The 24,561-nt window shown below is 44.9% G+C and overlaps 2 protein-coding genes across 2 annotated transcripts in view; one reads left to right on the forward strand and one right to left on the reverse strand.

Annotated features, from left to right (window-relative positions):
- Positions 1-390: 390 nt before the first annotated feature.
- On the forward strand, positions 391-8,294 carry Rcvrn (recoverin). Its single transcript, XM_010614976.2, has 3 exons — positions 391-1,040; positions 5,086-5,197; positions 7,881-8,294. The coding sequence occupies exons 1-3, from the start codon at positions 660-662 to the stop codon at positions 7,994-7,996; spliced, it is 609 nt and encodes a 202-aa protein (XP_010613278.1). The 5' UTR covers positions 391-659; the 3' UTR covers positions 7,997-8,294.
- A 5,651-nt stretch (positions 8,295-13,945) lies between these two features.
- Glp2r (glucagon like peptide 2 receptor) overlaps positions 13,946-24,561 on the reverse strand; it is a 67,742-nt gene continuing 57,126 nt past the window's right edge. The window contains exons 12-13 of the mRNA XM_033762727.1: positions 16,198-16,239; positions 13,946-14,340 (exon numbers count right to left, since the gene is read on the reverse strand). Of these exons, the coding sequence (XP_033618618.1) occupies positions 14,014-14,340; positions 16,198-16,239 (369 nt within the window). The 3' untranslated portion in view covers positions 13,946-14,013. The remainder of the gene's footprint in view (positions 14,341-16,197; positions 16,240-24,561) is intronic.

A 24,561-nucleotide genomic window follows, 5' to 3' on the forward strand; every position in this document is an offset into this window, starting at 1 on the left:
CCAACCAGAGAGAAGTTAAGGAATACTGCTGTAATTCCCCTTATTCAGCAGGCTGAGGCAGGGAGATGCAAGTGTAAGGCCAACCTGGGAAATCTATAAGGATCCCATCTCAAAAGAAAGAAAAAATAATAATAATAATTCAAAGTGCTGGAGCTCTGTGCTCTGTGCTCCCCAGGTTCCATACCCAGGAGCACAAAAACAAAACAACAAACAAGTAAATAAATAAAGTGTCCCGGGTCACACGGCCAGTGACGTGGCAAAGCTGGGACTCTAGCCCTCCAGAGTCCGTGCTCTTAACCACAGCCTAACAAGTTTCCGCATGACGCTGAGACACTGAGCATTAGCACAGAAGACAGGCCTGGACGTTCAGGGCAGTAGGGGTGGAGTTGGGGCTATGGGTCACCCTGGCCCAAGGGTCTCCCCTCCTTCCTTTCCTCCCAGCAGGCCAAGATGGTTTGCTCACCTGCTCTCAGCTCTTTATTTTAATCTCAGGAAGGTTCTGGGAGCTCCCCCTGCCCCCTTCCCTCCAAGAACTGGGAAGGACCGGCCGCAAATCCCCCTAATCCACCCGCACTTCAGCCTTGCTGCTCCCGGCAGCGCCCAGGCAGCCAGACAGCGCGTCCCACCGGCCACCAGCTGGCACCCACTCGTCCTCACCCATGGGGAACAGCAGAAGCGGCGCGCTGTCCAAGGAGATCCTGGAGGAGCTGCAGCTGAACACCAAGTTCACAGAGGCGGAGCTGTGCACCTGGTACCAGTCATTCCTGAAAGAGTGCCCTAGCGGCCGCATCACCCAGCAGGAGTTCGAGAGGATCTACGCCAAGTTCTTCCCCGACGCCGACCCCAAGGCCTACGCACAGCACGTGTTCCGCAGCTTTGACGCCAACAGCGACGGCACCCTGGACTTCAAGGAGTACGTCGTGGCCCTGCACATGACCACCGCGGGCAAGCCCACCCAGAAGCTGGAGTGGGCCTTCTCCCTGTACGATGTGGACGGCAACGGGGCCATCAGCAAGAACGAAGTGCTGGAGATCGTCATGGTCAGTCTGACCCCAAGCCCTCAGGCTGCTGCGGAGGAGGAGGAGGAGGAGGAGGAGGGACAGCCGGAATGGAGGGACTTGGAGTTTGAGGGTGTGGGGGTGTCTGTGAGAGCACGGAAGGCGGAGTCCCTGGGCTGCTGAGGGGCAGAGAGAGGCACCTTCTCACAGCTGCTTCTTCTTCCCAAAGAGGAAGCTGGGATTTTCTGAGTATTACTTTTCAATTTTTATTTATGTATTTATTCATGCACTACTGGGTAGTGAACCCAGGGCCTTCACACTGAGCTACATTTCTAGCCATTTTTTATTTTGAGACATGATCTTGCTAAGCTATTGAGTTGCCCAGGCTGTGTTTGAATTTGTGATCCTCCCGCCTCAGCCTTTCAGGGTGCTGGGATTACAGGTGGGCAGCACCACCCCCGGCTTACACTTCTCTCTTCCTCCCTCCCTCCCGGCCCCTCCCATCTTTCCTCCCACATTCCTCCCCTTCCTTCCTCCTTCCCTCTCTCTCGCCCTCCTTTCTTCATCAGAATCTTCAATTTTCTCAGCAGTGCACACTTTCCAGTTCGATCACAGTTACAGCTGAGCACACAGCATGTTTCAGATGTGAAGTAGGAAGCGGTCACAGCTGGGAGTAGCAGAGTCTCCCTGTGCTTCCTCACCCAGGCAGGCACTTCCGGACCTGAGCCTCAGGCTCTCTTCCGACTTTCTCAGCTCCCCGCAGGCCTCACCACACGCCTTCCTGCTCTTCATGCTGCCCTGGCTCGCACCTTTCCTTCTGACTAGTTTAGATGTCTTCTGGAAAAGTTTTTTTCTAACAAATAAGTGATCCATGAAATTTAGAAACATATGCATAACAAAACTAAAATCGCCTTTTGTTACATTCAGGGAAAACTACTATGAACATAGTTGTATAACTTTTCAATCTTTTGCCTATGTAATTTTAAACCATTTTAGAACTATAACATATTCACATGATTTCTGCCATATATTTTAAGTGACTCTTTTATTGTGACTGTTTTCTGCATCACTACACAATCTTCAAAATCATTTTTAATAGCTGCTTAGAATTCCAGTTTTGGAACTGCCATAAGATTATTTAAACATACATTGATTAGTTGATTGATTGTACTGCGGATTGAACCCAGGGCCTTTGCACTAAGCTATTTGCCTGGCCCTTTTTTATTTTTTATTTCGAAGCAAGGTCTTGCAAGTCACCAAGTTGCCTCTGGACCTGCACATGCAGTTCTCCTGCCTCAGCTGCCCAGAGTGCTGGGATTTCAGGCCTGTGCCACCACACCCAACTTATTCCTGTTCCTGTCATTTATAGTCCCTTTAAAAATATCTTTTCACTTATTCTTTTTAACCTCCTTGCCCCATCCCACTTGCTTTATTTTTCTAATTCCATTTCTCTTAGGAGGGAGAATATTTTTCATACTTTATACAGTATTTTTGTGTTTGTAATCGTACTTTTATTTGGGGAAATTTTCCACCCTTTTTAGGAAAGCCTGTAAATAAAATAGCAAAGCATGAAGCTGTGGTTATCCCTGGAGCTCTGCTCTGTCCTCTGCTAAGGGCAGGCTGTGTTCCCCACACCGTTGTTAGGGTTCAGCCTGCAGAGAAACCTCCGGGCTGCCACTGTGGTCTCTGAGTGGCTGAGGTTTGGGACCCACATCTTCAGAGCTACCTGAAGGATGCTGGACCCAGAATAGGCCAATAAGTTGGTGCTCCACAAGGAAAAGGAAGCTGGAGGGCAGGTGAGTGGAGGGAAGGAAGGATGAAGGTGTGGATGAGTGTCTCTGAGAGTCTCTGAGGGCTGAGCCTGCACAGGGCAGCAAGGTCACGGTTACAGCACTGGGCTGAAACCAGAAGTAATGAGTTCTAGTCCCAGCTCTGACACCAACTGGCTGTGTGGCTGTGGGAAAACTATATAGTGTCCCTGTGCCCAGGGTGAGGATTTGATAGCCTTTCCTGGGGCTATGAAGGTCTGAATGTGTCTCCCACCACCACACAACCCATGTCGGAAATGGGTGGGGCAGACGTGTGTAATGTGTAGGTCATGCCTACAGCTGGTGCCTGTGAATCAGGACTAATGGAGCGGCTCACCTCAGAGACTCCATTCTGCCAGTGACATTGCTACCCCACCCTGCTCTCATCAGGGGACTGAGAGGGAACTTCTCAAAGCTGTTGACCCCCTTGGACTTTGGGCTACTTTCACAGGACCCACTGCAGGCGCCTGACCTATTCCTGGTGTCCCCAAGGAGGCAGAAAGAAGTCTCTGGACAGAGGTAGCAGCCTTCTATCTCTCCTCCCAACATACCTGCCTAAGCCTGAGCCTGCTCAGCACCCAGATCTCTGGCTGTGGACCAGCCCTGAAGTTATTGAGCCAATAGGATCCTCCTAGAGCTGTGGGGCTGGACGGGCATGCCAAGACCATTTTGTCCCTTTACCTGATCTTATAAGCACTCCCTGCTCTGCCCTGTGTGACACAGTTGACTCCTTGCTAAGAGAGGGGAGAGGGAGATGAGAAGGCTCAATGAGCCCAGAGTGGTAGGGTACATGAAGGGGTTTCTGTGCCCCGGGGACACCATTGGAATGGTCTCACTGGTACTTAGCATACCCCTTCCCCAGCCTTATCCTGTGTGTTCCAGCAATGAGATGAACGTACTCTGGTGTGACACACGAGGAAGGTTCTAGAACCAAACTGCCTGGGTTAGAATCTCTGCTGTCTTCTGGATAACTTAGGGCAAGTTAGTTGCCATTGTTTCTTCATTTATAAAGTAGGCCATTTTGGAAGATCGTTGTGAGGGTGAGAAGTAAAAAAGGCTTAGAAAAGTGGCAGCTAAGTGGTCAATAAATGCAAGCCATTATTACCAAAAACCAGTTCTGTGAGGAAAGCAAGGCACCACACAGGCCAAGAAGAAGCCATTGATATGCCAAACCTCAGGGTGGTAGGGTTTAAGGTACTGGTTCTCAAACTCCAGCCTTAGAGCTACTGTGGGATTATCAGTGGGAAGTTCTTATTTTTCTTGTTCTTATTTTTTAAAAACATGAAACTATGGTATCTACATGATCAGAAAACTGAAACAGCACAGGCAGATATAAAATAAGAAGTAAAACCTTCTTTTACCCCTTCCCCATATTCCCTCTCTTTTGCAAGGACCTCAAAAATGCAGGTGCCTCAGCTCCACCCTCCAGGAATTTTAATTGAGTAGATCAAGTGAGGATCTGGATTTCTGTATTTCTCCCCCATTGCCTTTGAGGAGGACTCTGATTGCTTGGTTATTTGGGCACCAGGAGAAGGGAGTTGTCATGGAAGTGACCCAGTATTCCAGATCTCCAGTGTGTTTCCAGTACCAGCTGTAGCAATTACATTCACACTAACCATGTGCACGAGCTGCCTTTTCTACACACCCTTGCCATCACTTGATATTTCTTGTCTCTTCTTTCTCTTCATTGTGGAGATTAAACCCAGTGTCTTTCATGCTAGGCACATCCTCTACCACTGAGCCACCCACAGCCACATCTCTGGTCCTTTTCATGGTGTGCGATGGTAGATCTCATTATGGTTTGATTTTCATTTCCCTAGTGAGCTCCAACGTTGAGTGCCTTCTCGTATCTCTGTTGGCCATTCACGTGTCTTCTTTGGAGAAATGTCTATTCAGGTCCTCTGTCAATTTTTATTGGATTATTTATTCTTTTGCTATTGAGTTGTAGGAATTCCTTAAATATTTTGAATATGAATTCCTTATCAGATATCTGGTTTGCTAGTACTTTCCCTGTTGCGCAGGTTACCTTTTCATTTTGTTAATTGTTTCTTTTACTATGTAGATGTTTTCTTAAAGTTTGATATAATCCCACTTTTTCAAAAACCATTGCCAAGACCAGTATCACAAAGCTTTTCTCATGTACAGTTTCAGGTCCTGTGTTTAAGTCTTTAATCCATTTTGAGGGAATTTTGCGAATGGTTTCAGGTGGGTTTTCCCAGGATGGTCAGCTCCTTACTTCTCCCTCTATCTAACACATACTTTCTCTTGATCTGATACAGGCTATTTTCAAAATGATCAACCCTGAGGATATGAAGCACCTTCCCGATGATGAAAACACTCCGGAAAAGCGGGCTGAGAAGATCTGGACATTCTTTGGAAAGAAAGATGATGGTGAATTCCTTTTTCTTCTTTGTCTTTGATTTTATAGTCTTGGGCCACTTCCTAGAGAACTCAGGATGTATTCTTCTGAGCCATAGCACCTAGGCAGGACTGAGGACACTTCCTGTCATCATGCTTTGCCAGGGCCTCTGGTGGGGACCTAAAACGGGAGTGGCCAGGAGGACCAGCAGTGGCCAGGTCTGCTGCCACTCTGGAGCTCACCTTGTGGGAAGGTGATGCCACCACAGGCCTGTCACTTACAAAACTCATTTGCCACCTGGAGTCCTCTGGGAAAGAAACTTTTAAATTATAGAGTACTTTTGAATAATAATAACAATAAAACCTTTCATTATAACAGAGTTAACCCACATTTAAGGAATAGCAAAATGTGAAAGCAGTAAATTCATTGCCTATTTCTATTCAAGTGGTCAGTTTAGGGGAATCGCAAGTGCTTTTCTTTTTAAATTAAGAATCTGCTCTTAGACACTTTCATTTACTTGTTTTTAAAATTGCTTTCTGCTCACTTAGAACAAGGGCGAACTGCAGCTCAGTTTAGCCTTGAATTAGCATCAATCCAAGGAAAATGTATCTAAATTTATCTGATCTCACTCTAGGAATTCAGTTTGGGCTCTCTGAGAAGCACCACTAAGTGGGGATTTGATTTAAATTAGAATGCTGGAGGTCTATTGGGAGGAAGGCCAATGAGGGAAACGGGGAGGGAGCTGGAGGAGTCTGGGGAAGCCATCGGACTGTCATGCGGATCCAACTCCTGCCAAGGAGAGAGGAAAGGAAGGAAGGGTGGGTACGAATCATCATGAACCGCAGGGCCTTTCTAGAAAGAATTGGCTAGAAATTTCTAGAAAGAATTGATAGGGTGTCCTCCAGGTGCCCCTGACCTGCTCAGTACTTGTCTGAAAGCAGCCCCCGGGCAGTGTGGTCTCACAGTGAAAGCAGCAATGGATTCCAGAAGTTGGCAGCTGGAGCTGATACTCATGATGTTCATGGCTGCTGCTGGAAGGCTGAAGTGGAGGAACGGGCATCAATTCAGAGGAGCTAAAATGCAGAAGCCACAGCGGCCTGGATGATGAAAGCGAGTGAAACAAACCATAACCCCACTAAATGATGGGAGCTAACACATAGCAGGAAGAAGCTAATACATAGTAGGGTTCCAAGATGTTCCACTTGAGATTATGAAGTCCACCGATGCCATGTAATCTGACTTTTTTTTTAAAAAAAAGAGCATTAAACATTAATTGAGATGTTTAGATTCTGATTATCTCAATTAATAAAACATGTCCAGACCCAAACACATCTGACGGGCCAATACTGGCCCCTTTTGTGACTTCTGGGTTACTCCTTCTCTAGGCTTCAAGAAGAAATACCCGAGCATCATCCTTAATAGGGCAGGCAGAGATGATCTGGTCCTACTAATCTGCAGCCAAAGGGCGAAGCCACAGAACATCATTGTTGGGAGCCTAGGCCATAACCCTTAAGGAGGCGCTCACTCCCCCAGGTGCTGGTCCTGCGCTCTCATGACCCAGCGGTGAACACCTCCTTAGATTCTATGACCAGGAACGTCACCTGCTTTGCCCTGGTCCCAGCACCTCTCCTTTGAGCACTTTCACCCCATTGGTCCACAGGAACCCTGACCGCTTAGCCACTTTCCTGTGACTTCACTTACTCACTGGCCTTTGAGGCTCTTTAACCCTCTTCACAACCTTTCTCTGAGTCTGTGTGTCAGGTTTCCTGTTGTAATTGTGATATTTGCTCTTCTGAAAACCGACCGATGTGACCATTGCAGGAGTGGATGGTGTGAGAGGGCTGCCGGGAGATATGTTTTCCTGCGGCCCATCAGGAGACATCGCGTCTCCAGGTCAGGCTCCAAGGTTCCAAGAGCAGCAAGAAGATGGGCGGGGCAGTCGGAACTCTCAAATCCAAATTCCACCTCCCAGACTCCTGCAGGGAACCCTCCTGGATCCTAACCCAAAATGGACTTAGGATGCTTAAAAGGCCCAGCACATAAGCCAGTGGAAATCAGGTCAGCAGTGCTGTTCTGAGTACAGAACAAGGCTCTCAGTCCTGATCCTGAGTGAGGTGGGAGATCAGACCAGGGGATATGAGGACGGATTCTAGAAGTTTTCAGCTTCTGGGACTCATGAGGCTGCCTGTGTACCACAGGGACCAAAGAGACCTTTCTGCAAGCCAGGGGCTCCCTGACATCCTTCCCCTCACCTCTCACTCCCTACTCCCTGGGAAACTAGTTGCCTGCTTTTCCAAATACCCTGGGCCTGCCACACAGGTCGTTTGGCTTTGCTCTGTCCCGGAGTGGGTCCCCCCAGAACTTGAGGGTTAAGATTTGGGTTAATATTGAGAGTATACTAAGAGAATACTTATTATTTTTACTTGTATATTTAATATCCAGCAAGGCAGGGGCGCTGGCAGATCCGAAGGGACACAGAACCCGGGATGGTCATCCTGGAGACCTCTGCAGTCCTGGCCATTGCCCTCTTGTTGCTGGTGAATAGGGACAGCCATCGTGGACAGGAGCTCGGCATCTGGCAGGGTGGAGAGACCTGCGGGGGCACTGTGTATTTGGTATTTCCACAGTCAATATAGTCACCAGGGCACATGGGCTAAACGTCAGCCTCACTGCAGCTTGAAATAGTCCTTACTCCTGTTTTTTCCCCACCCTCAGATAAACTTTCAGAGGAAGAATTCATTGAGGGGACCCTGGCCAATAAGGAAATTCTGCGACTGATCCAGTTTGAGCCTCAAAAAGTGAAGGAAAGGATAAAGGAAAAGAAACAGTGAGGCCAACTGCTCAGCTCTTCCCTCCTCCTCACTGTTCACTTAAAGACCTTTGAATACGTACACCACACACACATGCACGCACACACATGCATGCACACCCAGGGCCAAAGAAGAAGCCTGCAGACCCCCAGCCAAGCTGAAGCATCTCTAGCCATCTACCAGCTCCTTCTTCCTCCCGTCTTTCCTGTCCCTCCTGTCATATCACTCCTGCCTTCCCTCCCCCTTCCCCAGCTGCCAGGGCTGCATAATCCTAGGATTAAGTGACAGAAGTCCTAAATGTTAGCCCTGCCTAAGCCCCTTTGTGAATTGCTGAGTAACTGGATTCCAATAAATCCAAGAGGCACTGGACACACAGCTGGCTGGTCTTTCTGCCCCTGGAAAAGGAAACAGTTTCTGCCAACTCTACCTCAAAGAATGCATTGTGATTGCAGCCTTAGGCCAGCTAGAGTGCTGAGAAGATGGACAGTCCTGCTTTTGCAGAGCCCGTAGTTCAGAGGGGACGATGGATCTTGCCGATGCCACAACCAGTGGCCAAGGTTATCATGGAGACGATGCAGAACAGTAGGGTTGACTTGTCAGGGAGGACGAGGGAGGATGTTCCTGATGAAGGGACACACATTCAGACCCAGTGGACTGATAAGAGGGTGGAGGTGGTAGGGCTTGAGTCTCAGAGATGGTACACCGAGCCACTGAGGCAGGGATAAGCATCTGTAGTGCAGGACTTGTAAGCAGGCCAGGGTGGCAGGGGGCAGAGGGAGGGAGAGAGAAGTGTGAGCTAAGCCTGAAAGGCAGGTGGGGCCAGTTCCCCAGAGACCTCCCTGCAGCTCTTGGTGAGTGCTGGGCAGCACCGTGAGGGTGGCAAGATGACCATACCGTTGGAAGTAGGAGGGATTTATATTTGTAGTAGCAGACTGGGGGCAGGAAGGTTGGCAATAAAGCTTTTCCTGGCCAGGCCCAGGAAACACGGAGGGATGGAGAGGACAGGAGATAGTATGCATCCGACTGGCTGCAGACACGAGGGAAGAGGAGCAAGGATGGCAGTCAGGTGGTGACTTGAGCACTCTGTGAGCAGTGACATTATCTAAGACACCAGGCAGCGTTACTGATTTCAGCAAATAATGGGTTCGATTTTGACTTAGTGAGTGGTGAAGACTGAGACACAGATATCCTTGAAGGCCCTAGGTTTAGAGACAGGGGAAGGAAACTAAGGCTCAGCAACAGTTAACAGTTTGCTCAGGATCAGTCAGGTGATAAGCAGAGGCCCAGCTAGCACTCCCCTCTGGCCCACACTGCCTCCTCAGAGCCCAGAGCCTGGGATGTCTAGGAACTCATGAGTGGCTTCTCCAACTTCATTGCATTCATTGCTTAGGAGGTTCATTTATTCTCCAGCCTTAAGTTCCAAGATGAGGTTTAAAATAACCTATGGTTGCTCTGGCCTATATCCTATGGCTGAAGAATCTCTGCTGGTATTGGGAGGTGGGTGATAACCCCATATCTCAAGATTTAGCCATGGTGATGGTTTATGAACCATCCCCAGAGAAGACTTCCCTTGGTAGAGAGAGAACAAGAGGATAAAGACTTGGGTTTATCCTTTAAGCCAAGTGCTGTACAAGGCTTGGTAAGCAGTATTTCATGATACAGGAATAATCATGATCCCCAGGGAGATTCTTTCCTTCCTGGCAAGGTATTCACAGCAGATTCAGGCTCTTTTATGGTGCCTGTTTCAGTGGAAATGAAACAATCTCTTTCTGTTAAGAGTTCCAACCAAAGCCTCAGGATGTGTCTCCCTGCCTATGATTGATTATATGTCCAATCCTGATCCGATATCTGACACCTAGAAGACGTAATGCTCTAGAGATTTTTATTGCTATTCCTGGAGCAGAAGATGGAGTTACGAAGACTCAAAATTCATGAACTGAAAGTAGAAGGTATGTGGAGTCCAAGGGGAAAATTGAGGGGCTGTAAGTATGAGAATGAAGGTTTGTAAAAATAGATGTCTACTCTAGAGACCCTAGGGAAATCGCATCTGTAACTCCTGTACCTCCTCCTGTACATGTCAACACAAGGGCAGAAACATTATTATCTCACTAAGAACAATAATCCAAACTGAATGGTGCCCATTGGATATTTCTCAGCATCCCAGGTGGCACATCCTACAGACTCACCAATAAGTCCTTTAGTGCTAGGTGCCTTTGGTGGCCCCAGGTCCCACATTTCCCACCACAGTCTTGGCTACAGTGTTTCTGATGAGTCCAAGCCATGTACTCATCTCCTGGGGTGCCTTCTGGGCTACAGTATGTAAGAAGGACCCCATAGGCCCCGTGTGATGTGGAAATCGCTCTCGTCATTGATTTCTGGGCCACCTCTCCTAGACTTTTCTGCAGCTTCTCTTCTCTCACCAGGCTCAGACACTGTCCATGGAGCCAGAGGGCAAGAGGTAGCATGCTGCTGCCACTCACCCTGTTCGTGTGGCCAGACAGACGTCTCAGGAAAGCCCAAGTCGGTCTGCGTCTCAGGGTCTCAGGCTGCAACTGGGATGACCACCCCTTAGAAACCACAGAATTGGGCTAGACACACCCCCACCATCACTCAGAGTTGTGAGACTCTTCTGAGTGTTTCTCAGGAAGAATTGAGTTCTAAGTGCTACACAGGTGGAAGGATTGATTTATTTGGACTTCAGCAAGGTAATTGCAGTTTTCAAGGAAGGATTCATCTCCTTCTCCTCTGGCTCATCCAGTGTTAACCTTGATCGCATATTAAAATCACTCGGGTGTTCTTCACACAGAAAGCAGAGGTAATGAAAAAATAGATGAAGTAGACGTTAACAAAATTTTAAACTTTTGCGCATTAAAGGACACTATCAAGAGAGGGATACTCCACAGAATGATAGAAAATATTTTCAAATGATATACGGTATCTGATAATGGATTAACACCCTGAATATAATGAACTCTTACAACTCAACAACCACCCAAAAAGTTCCAATGCTTTTTGAGACAAGGTCTCTCTATGTAATCCAGGTTGGCCTTGAACTCACTATGTAGCCCAGGCTGGCTTTGAACTCAGAGCAATCCTCCTGTCTCAGCTTCCCTCATGCTGGGATTAAAGGTGTTCACCATCACATCTGGCTAAAAATCCAATTTATAAAGTTTGGCAAATACATGAATAGACATTTTTCTTAAAAAAAAGACATAAAAATTACCAATAAGTAAGCACATAAAAGATACTCAACATCTTCATTCATAAATAAATGCAAGTCAAAACCACAACCATTAGGATGGCTATTATTTTTTAAAAAGGAACTAGGCTGGGGATTTAGCTCAGTGTTTCCACTGCCTACCTTGTGAGCACAAGGACACGAGTTCAATCCCCGGTACCAAAAAAAGGGAGGCACTTACTTGCCCTTTTGACCCTGACCTCTGCTTCAGGTCCCTCCCTCTCTGCCCAATCTTCTGCTTCCTAAAACAATGGACCATCTGATCACCACCTAAAGGTACAGCCATTTCTTCCCTCTTTTGTCCAAAAATAGTGACTCGGACCTCCAGGCCCCTGAGGACTTTCAGCTCCTGTGAGAGACAAACGTAGAAGAATGGACAAAATGCAAATCAATTTAAACTCATTTTACTAATTAGAGTGAGAGCAAGCCCTGTGGGTGTCCTCCCTCCTTTGCAGAGGGAGGTGGGAGAACACATAAAATAGAACTTTCTCCTCCTCCTCATGGCAGGATCCTTGGTAACTTTCTGCTGACTGGGTCTGACGCTCGCTAGAGAACTTTCTGTCCAACCTCCCTTGATGGTTGTGTACCAGGTACCTACTGTAGTCAGCCCTCCGTGCTGAGTATGTGGTAGGAATAGGAAATGCTCCCAGCTTTCCAGGAGCTGATAAACTGACAGGCCAAGGGAGGGACATGTGCAGAAAGGACATGTATTTTAATGATTGAACACCAAAAATAAAATTTCGCTTCATTATGCATTTGCCTGACGCCTTGGCTTCTGTCCCCATCCTGCTAGCCAGAGGTGGGAACAGTGTAAGATTCAAGGTGGTGCCAAAAGGCTTCAGAGTTGAGATAGATAACATTTTAATACAGTAATTTAAAAGTCAAAATCAGGGTCACGAAGTCCCTGATGAACCAAGTAACAACATTTCAGGTAAAGTCGGGGTCAGGATCTAGTATGAGCTGGCTTCTCCTGCCTCAAGCTCACCCCAGCCCCATGTGAGGGGGTGACTCATGGGCTGTAATTTGTGGATGTAACTTCCAAAAGTGTTGAAGTGCAACTTATTCTGATCACGGAAGTTTTCAGAGGTGAGTGTTAGAACTGTCTCGCCTTTGTCCCGGACCTGCTGTAAAGTATCTTTGAAAACAGAGTTGCCAGGTAAAAGACAGATGATGCATGCCTTGTGGGATGTACTTACGTGAGAAGATGATTCGATTGTCTGAAATTCAAATGTGATCCAGTATCATGTTTTTGGAGTGTTGTTTTTGAGGTACTAGAGATTGAATCCAGGACCTTCATTTTAAGCTACACTCCCAACAATTTTTACTCTTTTTTTTTGAGACAGGGTTTGGCTAAATCACTAGCTTGGTCAGGCAGGGCTCAAACTCTCAATCCTCCTGCCTCACACTCTCAAAGTGCTGGAATAATAGGCATGCACCACTGAGTCCAGCTCAGTTTATTTTTTCTAAAGCCAGCAGCCCTACATGGAAAGTATCATACCCTCTACATACACACAAGACACAGCTGTACTTAGTTCCACAGCAACATACCTCACCCACTTGCTCATACATTTTCCACACTACAGAAGCAACACTCCTAAACATGAGCATAACGTTGCCCTAGGCTATCCCTTTCTTCATGATCCTTCACACTCTTGCTCAGGGGCTCAGCCACCATGCCTGATCTACTGCCTGGCCTTCCCCTGTCTCCCTAGGTCAGATTCTGGTGCACAACTCATATTTCTCAAGGGCAGGACAGGACCCAAAGGCCCAGCTGACACAGTCTTGGGCCTTTTGGTGCCAGAGTCCTATTACTTTACTTGGGTACCCTCTGTCTTCCAGGGCCACTCCCTGGTACCCACCTGGGGAGTAGAAACAGCTGGAGCAGAAGGCATGGCCATCAACTCATCAGTGGCAAACCAAGTACAGAGGGTGCTAGAGCAAGTCAGGCTTGCAGAAGCCAAGCTTGGAAAGGCAGGTGGGCCAGAGAGGAGAAGAGAAGACTAATTTTCCAAGGATCGGTAAGACGACAGCTGAAACATAAGTTATGCTGACCAGAGACAGAGACTTGAGATGGAGAGAGGAAGAGAAGAACTGAAGCAGAGGAAAAGAGAAGCAATGAAGGAGTGGAGTCTGGTGGGAGACATGGGGCCGCACACTGCCCAAGGAGGCAGGTGTTTCACAGCAGAACTGCGCAAGCAGCGTTCCACTCACTTGGCCCCGCCGTGGGCCACGCCAGCACAGTGTTCCCTCACATCCTGTCCAGTGTTTCCAAGGGGGCTTGCATCAGAGTTCTTGAGGAGCGGTTAAACAGTGCCCACTCCCAGCCATCATCCCACATTCATTCTTTCAGACTCTCAGCCACCAACCTGAAATTCTGCATTTAAAAAGCTTCCTAGGGAGGTCTTGTGTACCCTAAACCCAACCTCCAAAGGAAACCATGTGTCACAAGCGGGAAAGGAAGAGATACTGTTTAGATTCTACTTAACAGGAGACTTCCCTGCATCCTGGGGCTCCATTCATTTGAATTGAGGGGTAGACCACACAGACTGGTGGTCATCCAGGAAAGCATACCGGTAGGGGTTAAAAGAATGAATCAGGCGGGCAGGCAGAAGCTGTGAGCACCACACAGCTTTGTTCATTCAGAGCTTAAAGGACCTGGATCTAGACCTCACATCCAAGTGTGCACAGGGGATTGGAAAGAACGATTCTGCACTTGGTCACATCCACCCTGCTTTGCATGTTGCGTCCTCGTCCTTCTCAGGAGTCCCCAGCCTGCGGAGCTGGAGTGAAATCCTCTGCCTCAGATCTCACTCTCTTCCAGAATCTCCTCCATGGTGTTGGCCAGAGTGAAGTCCCCCTCGCTGCTATCAGAAAGGCTGATGCCCCGGGGCCAGGCTCTGTGGTCCTGGTGAGGCCAGGTGTCCAGCTCCCGCAGACCCTGTAAGGCCAGGCGGGAGCTGTCGACGGAGGCCTGCGGCTTGCGAATTATCTGGATGCCGTCTCTCTCTGAGAACTTCTTGGGACACTTCCCCAGGAGCCCGAAGTTCTTCCGAAGGACACAGGCTCTGCAGCCTGAATTCCGGGCGAGCAAGAAGCGGGCCCAGGACTTCCAAAGCTCAGCCTTTACCTGCCAAGGAAAACAAAGGTGGGTCTGTGGTCTCAGAGTCTGGTTCTCAGAGTCTGTTACGTTCTACAAAGATTTATTGAATAACTACTTGGTGCCACCCTTGGGAAATTTACCTTTTCATTGGAAACTAACACACTAAGTATATCAGAAAATGGCACCGTGAGACCACTAAAAACACACTCCAAGGACTGTTCAACATTACAGGGGGCCCTGGTTTTGCACTAAGCTCCTATCCTGGGCCCCCATAAATTAAACTAAAATTCAAAATGGAGTCACGCCTGCTAATGTCCCGCATCATCAGGCCAAAACTCTCTGGCCTTCCAGGAAATCAGAAGAGAAAGATGACAGCCAACTTTTTCCAAACAGGCCAGTTTCATTGAGGCATGAAAATGAGGTTCCCTTTCCCTTAATTAAACACAGAGGTACCCTGAATAACCAATCTGTTATTATTCTATCTTTCTGTCTTCTTGTCCCTTTGAAATGACCAATCTGATTTTTTCTTTTTATTTCTCCTTTCTTCATTCTCTGTCTTTAAAAAATGAGCTCCCTCTGCTCAGCACATTGGAATACTCCTATTTTACAGAGTAAAATCCTGGCTGGTTCTAGAATTGCAAATAAAGCCAATTAAGAGCTTCAAAATAAAGTACTGTAATTTTTGTCCTTTTCACAAGAAATTAAAAACTTGAGATATTGAGTTCAGGAAAAGACACTGAAGTTTTTTATTTTTATTTTTTCCTGGTACTGGGGATTGAATTCAGGACCTTGTGTTTGCGAGGTAGGCAGTGCCACTGAGCTAAATCCTCAGCCCTTGCAGGGCAGTTTTTCAACTGATGCCTGCCTGATAGACAAGGAACCCCTGTGTGAAGATATAGAAGCAGAAACAATGAGCAAGGAAAGAGGGCTTTGCCACCAAGAATCTCTAGTAGGAGGAGACAGAAATGAATATGTATACCTGGACTCAAAGCAAGGGAGGTATAAAAGGGCTGGAAACTCTTGATTTCGTCAAGACAAGAGAAGACACCTGTTCTGGCCTCTGCCCCTCCTTTCTTCAAACCTTTTCCCAGTTGATATATTTAAATCTTAAGGACCCCGAAAAGCCCATATAATAAAGCTGTGTCCCTGGCCTGTGGTGCTATTGGGACATGGTGGACACTTGAAGAGGTGGGTCCTAGTGGACAGAAGTTAGTTGTGGGCGGTGGCAGGCCTTTGCACAGAATATCGGAGCTGTTTCCTCCTTCTCTCTGCCACTGTGAGATGAGGGAATTGGCTCCACCATATTCTCCTGACCATAGCATTCTCCCTCGCCACAGGCCCAGTAGCAATGATGCCCAGAAACCATGGACTGAAACCATGAGTCAAAATAAACTTTTCCTCCTCTTTTAAGTTGATTACCCCAGATATTTGTTACAATAACAAATAAACTGACTAACACACTAGATGGCTGGTTGGATCCATGCAATAATATTAATCAAAATTATGTTTCCTAGATATTGATCTTTAATTGTGTGCTTTGTGCCCAGGGTACCACTATAAGTTAGGGACAGTTGCTATTTCTATTTTACAGATAAGGAAACTGAGGCTAAGTAAGGCACAGTAACCTGATTAACTCACAGAGCTCCTATGTGGATAAGCCAAGGATTGAACTCAGAGTTCATGCTTATTTCCTCCATCACACTTTAATCCTGGTGGGTCTCCAGCAGGGTCAGATTGGGGTTCTGAGTTTCCTCATACCCATTCCCTTTATCAAGGTTGCTTCATGTTCTCTCCACTAGATGCTCACTATACAAATTTGTCTCAGCATGAGCAGAAACCTTTGTGGACAGCCATGGCCTCAGAAAGGCCACATGGAAAACATACCTCTCCATTGGCAAAGCCATACTGCAAGGCCACGAGGAATCCCTGGAACGAAAGGAAGACATGGCATGAACTGTAACTTGAGAGATGTGTCTGAGAACTCTCAGCAACGTCAAGGGAACCTCCAGAAGAGGTGTGCAGCTATGTTCCTCACACTAAAAAAAGTTCATCCTATGCTAATTTAGATTTCCATGGCATCTCTTCTTACCTTGACATCCACCACCCATATCAGCCTAGCTGTTCCCTTAGGTGCTTGTGAATGCATGCACAAGCTCAATGATGATTAAATCCCAAGACCCTATGATAATCATTCAGTTATATAAATATTGGACAAGACCACTATCTCATTTTTACTTGTCCGTGGTGGCCATTGGCTAGTTTATGTTGTCTGATTTGCATTCTTTCCTTTTGGAAACTGACTCTCCTCTATTGCTTGGGCTTCTAAGACAGCTTTCAGCAGTGTGGGTCCCATGTTTTAGGATGGCCATCACTACAATAATTGGCCCAAGCAAGGCCAACCAGTATTGTTTGTTGTTGTTGTTTTTTTGTTTGTTTGTTTGTTTTGGTACCGGGGATAGAACTCAGGTCCTGGTGCTTGTGAGGCAGGCAGCAGAACCACTGAGCTAAATCTCCAGCCAACCAGCATTGTTTTAATAGGGAAAGCACAGAGGGATACAGTCTCTTCCCTGCATTGGGCAGCTCTATAGACCATGTAAGCCCAGAGACACTGCTACCATTTTTGCAGCTACATGGAGCAAGCCCACCTGAAGATGAAGCCAACACAAGGTCAGAGATGGTAAGGCACAAATTTCTGGTGATATTGTCTGTATACAGCTGTACCTGGTCCTAAACATTTCATTTATGTGACATAATAAATACCATTTTCTCTTATCAGAGTATTCCTTTTGAAGAGATAGATTATTTCTCATCAGGGGTTTCCCATCCATGGAAGGTCCTGGGTGACCTAGGCTCTGTCTCTGCTCATTTCATCTTATGTTCTGCTTCCCCTTGGCCACTATATTTCAGCCACATGGGCCTTCTGGACTCCTCCAGCACGTTAAGTTCATGTATTTGGGATCTATTGCTGCTTAACTTAGTGAATCAAAACAATAAAGATTTTATCATCTCATACATATTATATTGCCAAAGTTCTGGAAAAGGCTTAGCTTTTCTGGAAAAGCTTCTGGAAAAGGTCACTCTTTCTTTTTGATATGGGCATTGAATTCTGTCCTTGCTTGTGAGGCAGGTGGCAGAACCCTGAGCTAAATCCCTGCCCCTAAAGGTCACTCTTAATTGCAGTCAAAGTGTTGGTTGGATCTGTGTCATTAACAGGCTGAACTTTCTTCCAAGTGGCTCATGTGGCTGGCAAGCTGGTACTGGTTATTTTGATTGTAGTATTGTAGACCATAAATGAATTCAAGATCATTATTTTTAAAAATCGATGCACATGTATCCAGGTGTGGTGGCGCATGCCTGTAATCCCAGCTCTCGAGAGGCTGAGGCAGGAGGATCACTGTGAGTTCAAGACCAGCCTGGGCTACATAGTGAGTTCCAGGTCTGTCTCAACTATATAGTAAGACCCTGTCTCAAAAAAAAAAAAAAAAAAAAAAAAATCGATGCACATGTATGTCAGTTAGGCATCTTAGTTCCAAGGTAAAACATAGTCACAGTCATAGAAATAAAAAGGTAAGATTGCCCCCCTCATATCATAATGATCATTAATTAGTGTGCACTCTTCCAGGTTTCAGAATCAGAAATATTTCTGGCCAGCTTCCCTATTTCTCATTTAGCTGGATGATGATGAGTAAGTCAGACGTAGTTATTGGTAGGGAACTTTGGTTTCTCTCTGTAGATTTTTTGAGTGTCTCCCTCACATGGAAGCTGGCCTCCTCCAGAGGAGGTCATCCTAGAAAGCAAGGCATAAGCTGCAATCCATTTTATGACCTAATCTGGGAAGTCACAACATCCTAATGGGAACACAAGACAACCCCTCGCAATGTGGGAGGGACTGAACAAGGCCCGGATGCTACTGAGAGCCATGTTGGAGGCTACCACGGTTCACTTCTTCCCCAATTCCCCTCACACCTCCTGTTTTCCAGAACTTTCTCACCTCAAATATCTATCTAACTGGTTTCTTAGCCCAAATATCACCAAAAGAAGTCTTTTCAGAGCATCCAACTTTTGGTAGCCACTCCAGGGATCCATTTTTATCTTTAAAGCACCAGGATTCTATTGTTATTCATTTGTTTACTTGGCTATTCTCTGTCCTTCTCTTATATTATTGATTATCTGTTCTTCTTAATCCCACACACATAAGACTAGCATCCTTACCTACTTTTTTCACTATCAGATCCCCACCACCTGAAACAGTGTCTGAAACATAATAGGAACACACCAAATATTTGTTGAGTGAGTGAATGAATGAGTTGGGTTTCTGTCACTTACAATTAAGAGTCTTGCCTCGTATAATGTCAAGCTGCTTCACTTTTATTCTCTACTTAGTTATTTGGAATTGGAGACACAAAGATTCCACTAAAAATATTGCAAGCCATTGTGTAATGGCATTTTCATTTACAAAGCATTTATATTGGGAAGTTTCAAAAAAAGACATATGCTCTTGAATTTGGAAAGTTTTTTCCAATTTTTTTTTTTTATTCCAGAGGTCTGGAATCAAAGATGCTTTAGCTAATTATTTTTCCCCATTGTTGCCCCAGACTTCTATGCTTCCTGTGATAAACTACATGTCTTGGCTTTCCCTCATAGAACGGAGGGTCTGGAATTTGGGCTACAGGTCTGATATATTGAAGCTGGATATGTGTATGGGACTCAAGTACTTGAGTTTTTAGGGAAAAATCTCATAAGATTCCAGAACTCAAAAGAAAAGGACACATCTCCAAATAAAAGTTGAAAATCCCAATATCAGGCTGACTCCTTCTATGCCTCTTGAAAATAATGAGCTATCGTGCCGGGGGAAGGTTTTTCCTGCATGTTTTTTTCTGGGGCCAAGCCAAGGGTCTCCATTCTAGCTATGCATCAATCAAATGCTTGAATTGTGGCCACAAGTACAAAACTTCCCTTCTCTTATGCACCTAGATATTCATTCCATGGCTACAGCTTCTAAATAGGGGCATAGTGGAACCCGTTAATCATTTTCACACTTGAAATCTCATCAGAGGTTCACAGCTTCCCTGTGTGGTTGCCGTGAAATAAGAACAGCGAGCTTTCGACATGCCAGAATGCTCTCAAACAAGTTAGCTAAAATAGGATTCCATATGACAAAAGTATCTTTGCACTTCCTCAGGCTCCTGCTTCACTGTTTGGAGCATCCTGGCGTCTGCTCGCAATTCTAGACAAAGCAAATGTGTAGGCCCCAGAGAGCGCATGGCTCTCACTTCACACATAACCATCATAACCATCACTTGGCAGTCTCTCCACAGGTCTGCTCACAGTAGGAGTCTGGTGAAACTCTTTAAGTAGTAAATGTTTGGAAGAGTAAACGATCCTCTAAAGCAGCAAGGGACGGCGTCTTTTATGACTAATGCCTGTTCTTGCTGGTGGACTCACTAAGATGTGATTCACCAAATATTCCTCTGCACACCATGAAGGTGGGATGAGGCAAACAGTGTTGAAGTATTCAAAAGGTTGGAGGCTCTGCTCCCTGAACACACCCTCCAAGTGTGGTTTCTGGTTTAGTCTTGGTGTAAAACACCCTGCAGACACTTTGACTCCTGACATCCCCACAGTATGAGGTGGTGAGCCGAGTCTCAGCTGGTCACAGAACCACGAGCCATGTGGTAGAAGGGCTCCAGAGATGGCCCCAGTGATTTCTCTTTACATAGGCTCAGGCTGTTCTCGCATCAAAAAGTGGAGCTTGCTTTCCTCCCCTTGAATCTGGGATTACCTTGCAACTCATTTTACCAACACAATGTGGTTGAAGTGGCATTCTCAACAAGTACAGACTTTTGAGACAATGACTTATGAAACCTGGAAGTTTCCACTTCCTCCCTCTTAGAACATTTGTTCTTGGGATACTCCAAGAGTCCAGACGCCTTACTGTGCGATGTCTGTGATTCATGGAGAGGCCACATAGGGATAACAGGCTCCCTGACCTATAGTCTTAGATGAGCTCCTGCCCAACAGTTCAGGACAATAACTGGCTATGTGAATAAAACATCATTGATGTTGCAGCCTACATGAGACTTCAGACATTTGCAGCTCCAGACAAAATTTACACGTATCAAAAACATAGTATCTCTTCAGCTCAGACATTCAGTCACACAGAATCATTAAAAATAATACAATGACCACTCAGGAGGCTGAGACAGCTTTTAAGGCCAGCCTGGGCTACATAGTGAATTCAAGGCCAGCCAGAACTACATAGCAGGAAAAAAAATAGGATAATAATAAAATGGTTATTGCTTTCAGCCATGAAGGTTTGGGGTGATATACAGCAAGAGATGACAAAAACATCCTCTCATACCCAAGAAATCTGTTGGGCTAGGTTTCTTTCCTAGACATCACCACATATCTGCATTTCAATGACTGGTCTTCGACTATCTTTGGCTGTATGAGATCACGTGACCAGGGCTTACAAAAACCAGTCACATCCTCAGGGAAAAAAGGGCTACCAAATACTACTGATATAACAGCTGCAGGACTTTGCTTTAGGTGTTTTTGTTTTGCTCTCTCATTAGGGATTACCTTTTAAAGACGATTAAAGCCAAACAACATAAGAAATGCAAATTATTAAATCTTAGATTTTTAATTCCTCTAAAAGATTTAAATAAATTAAATATGTTTTTACAATAATAATAAAAAAGTTACCAGTGTGTCTTCTTTCTCACTTCAAAGCCACAAAGAATTCAACTCCAAAAGGAAGGGAGAAAACCCTGTCCAACTACTGAAACCATTTCTCAGCCTCAGTGTTTGGTGAGCACAAGGTGGACAGGCACATTTTCTCTGCTCTATGCACAGATTCTCAGCACCTGACTCTGCCTAGCAGCAAGGCTTTCAGACTGTGATCTAAGGAACTGGGTGTCTCCTGTCACGACCCTTAGAGGCTGTCCTGAAAGGCATTTTTTTTTCCTCATTGAGTTTATTGGTACTGTTTAGGTATACAGTACAGTTGCATTCATCATTGGAATCTTGTACCTTTACATGACAGGTCTTGGTTCTCATTTTTTCACACACCCTGCCCTCCCTTCACCACCTCTTCCTTTCCCTATTTACAAAAACTTTTTTTTCCATTTTTTCATTTTCTTATATTTTTTCTTTTCCCTTATTTCCTTTCCCCTACCCTTCCCACTTCCCCTACACCTGAAAGGCATTTTGCAGAGTGGTGATAGGCCTACAAGGGAGTTGCATGGGACCTGACCTCTCTCTGCTATTTATTAAGCACATCCACGGTCTCCACACCTCAGTTCTTTCATCCTTCAAATGGGTCTAATAATTTCTCTTTCACAGGGACATTGTGAAGATCCCAGGAGACCGAAAGACTTTCATGTTAAACAAATAATTTTGAGTATAACACTTTAATTCTGTTGCTGGCATTTTTACTACTTTTTAAGTTATTTTCTTAGTATTTATTTAAAGGATTATAACACATCTTAATTTGTCACAATTTCATATTAATACTAATTTAATTCTGTTAAATGCAGAAATTGTCTCCAATGTATCTCCATTTACTCATTCTTCTTTTATGATATTATTGTCATATATATTAGATCTTTATATGCTATAAACCCAATACTGTAACTTACAACTGTTATTTTATACAATATTATGTCTATAAAATTACCTAAGGAAAGACAAGAAAAGGTCTGGGCTTGAATTTGAGATCCTCCTGCCTCAGCCAGAGTGCTGGAATTGTAGGCAGGCATCACTGCAACTAACTCTTTTGCAGTAATTTTTATTCTTTCATATAGATTTGAGCTACTACATGTTACCACTCTCTTCCAGCCTGGACAATTTCCTTTAATACTGTGTGTAGGAGTGTTTGCCAGAAAATTGAGTTTTTGTTCATCTGAGAATGTCTTCATTTTACCTTGGCCTTGAAACACAGTTTTGCTGGATATAGAATTCTTGATTGACAGTTTTTTTTTTCTTTTGGCATTTTGAATATCTCATATCATTGCCATTGTTCTAATGAGTAGTCAGTTGTAAATTGTCCTGCCTGTAAAGAGTCCTCATTCTTTTGTTACTTTTCAGATATTTTTCTTTGTGTTTAGCTTTCAACAGTTTGACTGTAATGTTTCTAGGTGTGAATCTTTATTTGATGCTAGTTGGAGTTCACTGAGCTTCTTGGATGTATAGATTAATATTTTTCATCATTTCCAACACTGTTTCTCTAACACTTCTTTACTCCCTTTCTATCTCTTCTCTCTTAGAACTCTGATATGTTTACAAGTGGACCCTTTACTTATAAACCCAATTCGTTTCCAAGGACTGATTGTAACTCAAGTTGTCAATTGAAGGCTCAGGCTCCTCTACACAGCCTTCAAAGTCTTTCTCCTGTATACAAGCAGATCTCAGTGTCCTTAGAGACACTGACCCAGGATTTCTCAGTTAACCCCACATAGGAAAGAAAGAATGTAATGTTCCTTCCAGAACTCTTTAAGGGTTAAATCTGTAACTAAGACCATCTGAAAACACAAGTAGCCAGCATTTGGGTCATAACTCAAGAGTTTGTAAGTTAAAACTAAAATTATGGTCATAACCCAAGTTGTCCATGTGTCAGGCCAGTCGTAACTTAAGAGTCCACTGTATATTGGTATTTTTAAAGGCATCCCATGGGTCTATGAATCTGTGCTATTTTTCTTCCCACTTACCATTTATAAACTAGAGAAATCTCAGTCGATCTACTTTCATTTTCATGAATTCTTCTGAAATCTGAGAGTTCATTTTTCTAGTCATATGCTCATTTCAATTATTGTACTTTTCAACTCCAAGATTTCCATTTGGGTCTTGTTTTATAAATTTCTCTGTTTGAATGGAAATCCTTTAGTTCATGAATCATCATCATCATACTTTCCTTTAATTCTTTAAAGATGATTTCCTTTAATCTTTGGAACACATTTACAGTGACTTCTCTGAAGTTGCTATCTGCTAGTTCCAATGTCTCACTCCCCCAACAGTTCCACTGTGCTTCTCATATATTTTTGTCCAAAGATAGAAATCTTAGATAATATATTATAGCAATTCAGGATTTTGATTCCTCACTTCCTACTCCTGGAGTAGTGGTGGTTTTTGTTGGCTTAGTAACTTTTCTGGACTACTAGTTCTATGGAATCTGTCTCCCCTGTGGTATATAGCCAGTTATATTTGTGCTAATTTTTAAATTTTTGCTTTTTTCCTGTAAGTCTGGTCTTGACCCCATTTATAATAGCTTAATGGTCAGCTGTAATTCATCAGAAATTGTGCTCAGCCACCTTGGGCTATTAAGACTCCCATAGTCTTTGCCAGTGGATCTGTGGGTGGCTTCAGGAACAATTTGAAAGCTCAGACATTTATTAATCTTCCTTCACTTTTACTTTTTGCCGGGTCCTCTCATGCCTCCTCTATTTGTGTGCAGGAACTCATATACAGCCAGGGATGTGTAGATATCTTTTCTGATCTCTCTTCAGTGTGTAGGCAACTTTGTGCATGTGCAAAACATTTTTGTCCACCAGAAAGCAAGGTGGGAGCTTATCAAATCTCACTATTGCAGTCTCATCCCTCATATCACTTTTAAATTTCTGGCCAGCTCACTAGTCTGTTTCTTACTTTAAATAGGCAGTGACATTGTTGGGCAGTGACACTGACCTTCTCTGTCCTTTTGCCACTAAGATTGCTACTATATTTGGTAATGCAAAGGCATGTGAGATTTCCCTTCTCTCTGATCCAAATCAAGTCAGCTCTCTTTTACACAGAAACTGAGAATTTTCACTAGAAATTCCTTAACAAAGGAGCAGAGATTGGAGCACAAAAGCAACCACAGACAAAAATGACAGACTCCCACTATTCTTACTCAGTTCATTAATGTTTTTGAATAACCCCTCTCTCTTCTGTCTTTGGTTGATTTCTAGGCATGACAGATGTCCAATTTTATTACTGCTTTTGGGGAAAGGATTTGCCAAGTTCCTCTCTTCTCCATTCCAGAAGTGCTACTTCTACATTAGCACTTAAAGGTGATTAATTCTAAGATTACTACTGTATGAGGTTGACTATGTCCATGCTGTTAACAGTCATCTGTCGCATTAGTGGCTTTTGCTAATGAGCCATGCCTCATATTCATGCCCTTGTAAAGTTGCCTACCCTTTATTGTTGGATGGGACTGTCACTTCCCTCAACAGCAGAATGTAGCAGATACATCAAGGTGCCAGTTGCAGG

Source organism: Fukomys damarensis, unplaced genomic scaffold (genome assembly GCF_012274545.1).
Source record: "Fukomys damarensis isolate Sample0158 unplaced genomic scaffold, DMR_v1.0_HiC HiC_scaffold_13, whole genome shotgun sequence".
Lineage (NCBI taxonomy): Eukaryota > Metazoa > Chordata > Mammalia > Rodentia > Bathyergidae > Fukomys > Fukomys damarensis.

Coding starts and splice junctions, on each gene's coding strand:
- Rcvrn (XM_010614976.2), top strand. CDS start 660: ATGGGGAACAGCAGAAGCGGCGCGCTGTCCAAGGAGATCCTGGAGGAG. Junction 1,041..5,085: donor AAGTGCTGGAGATCGTCATG/GTCAGTCTGACC, acceptor GATCTGATACAG/GCTATTTTCAAAATGATCAA. Junction 5,198..7,880: donor CTTTGGAAAGAAAGATGATG/GTGAATTCCTTT, acceptor CCCCACCCTCAG/ATAAACTTTCAGAGGAAGAA.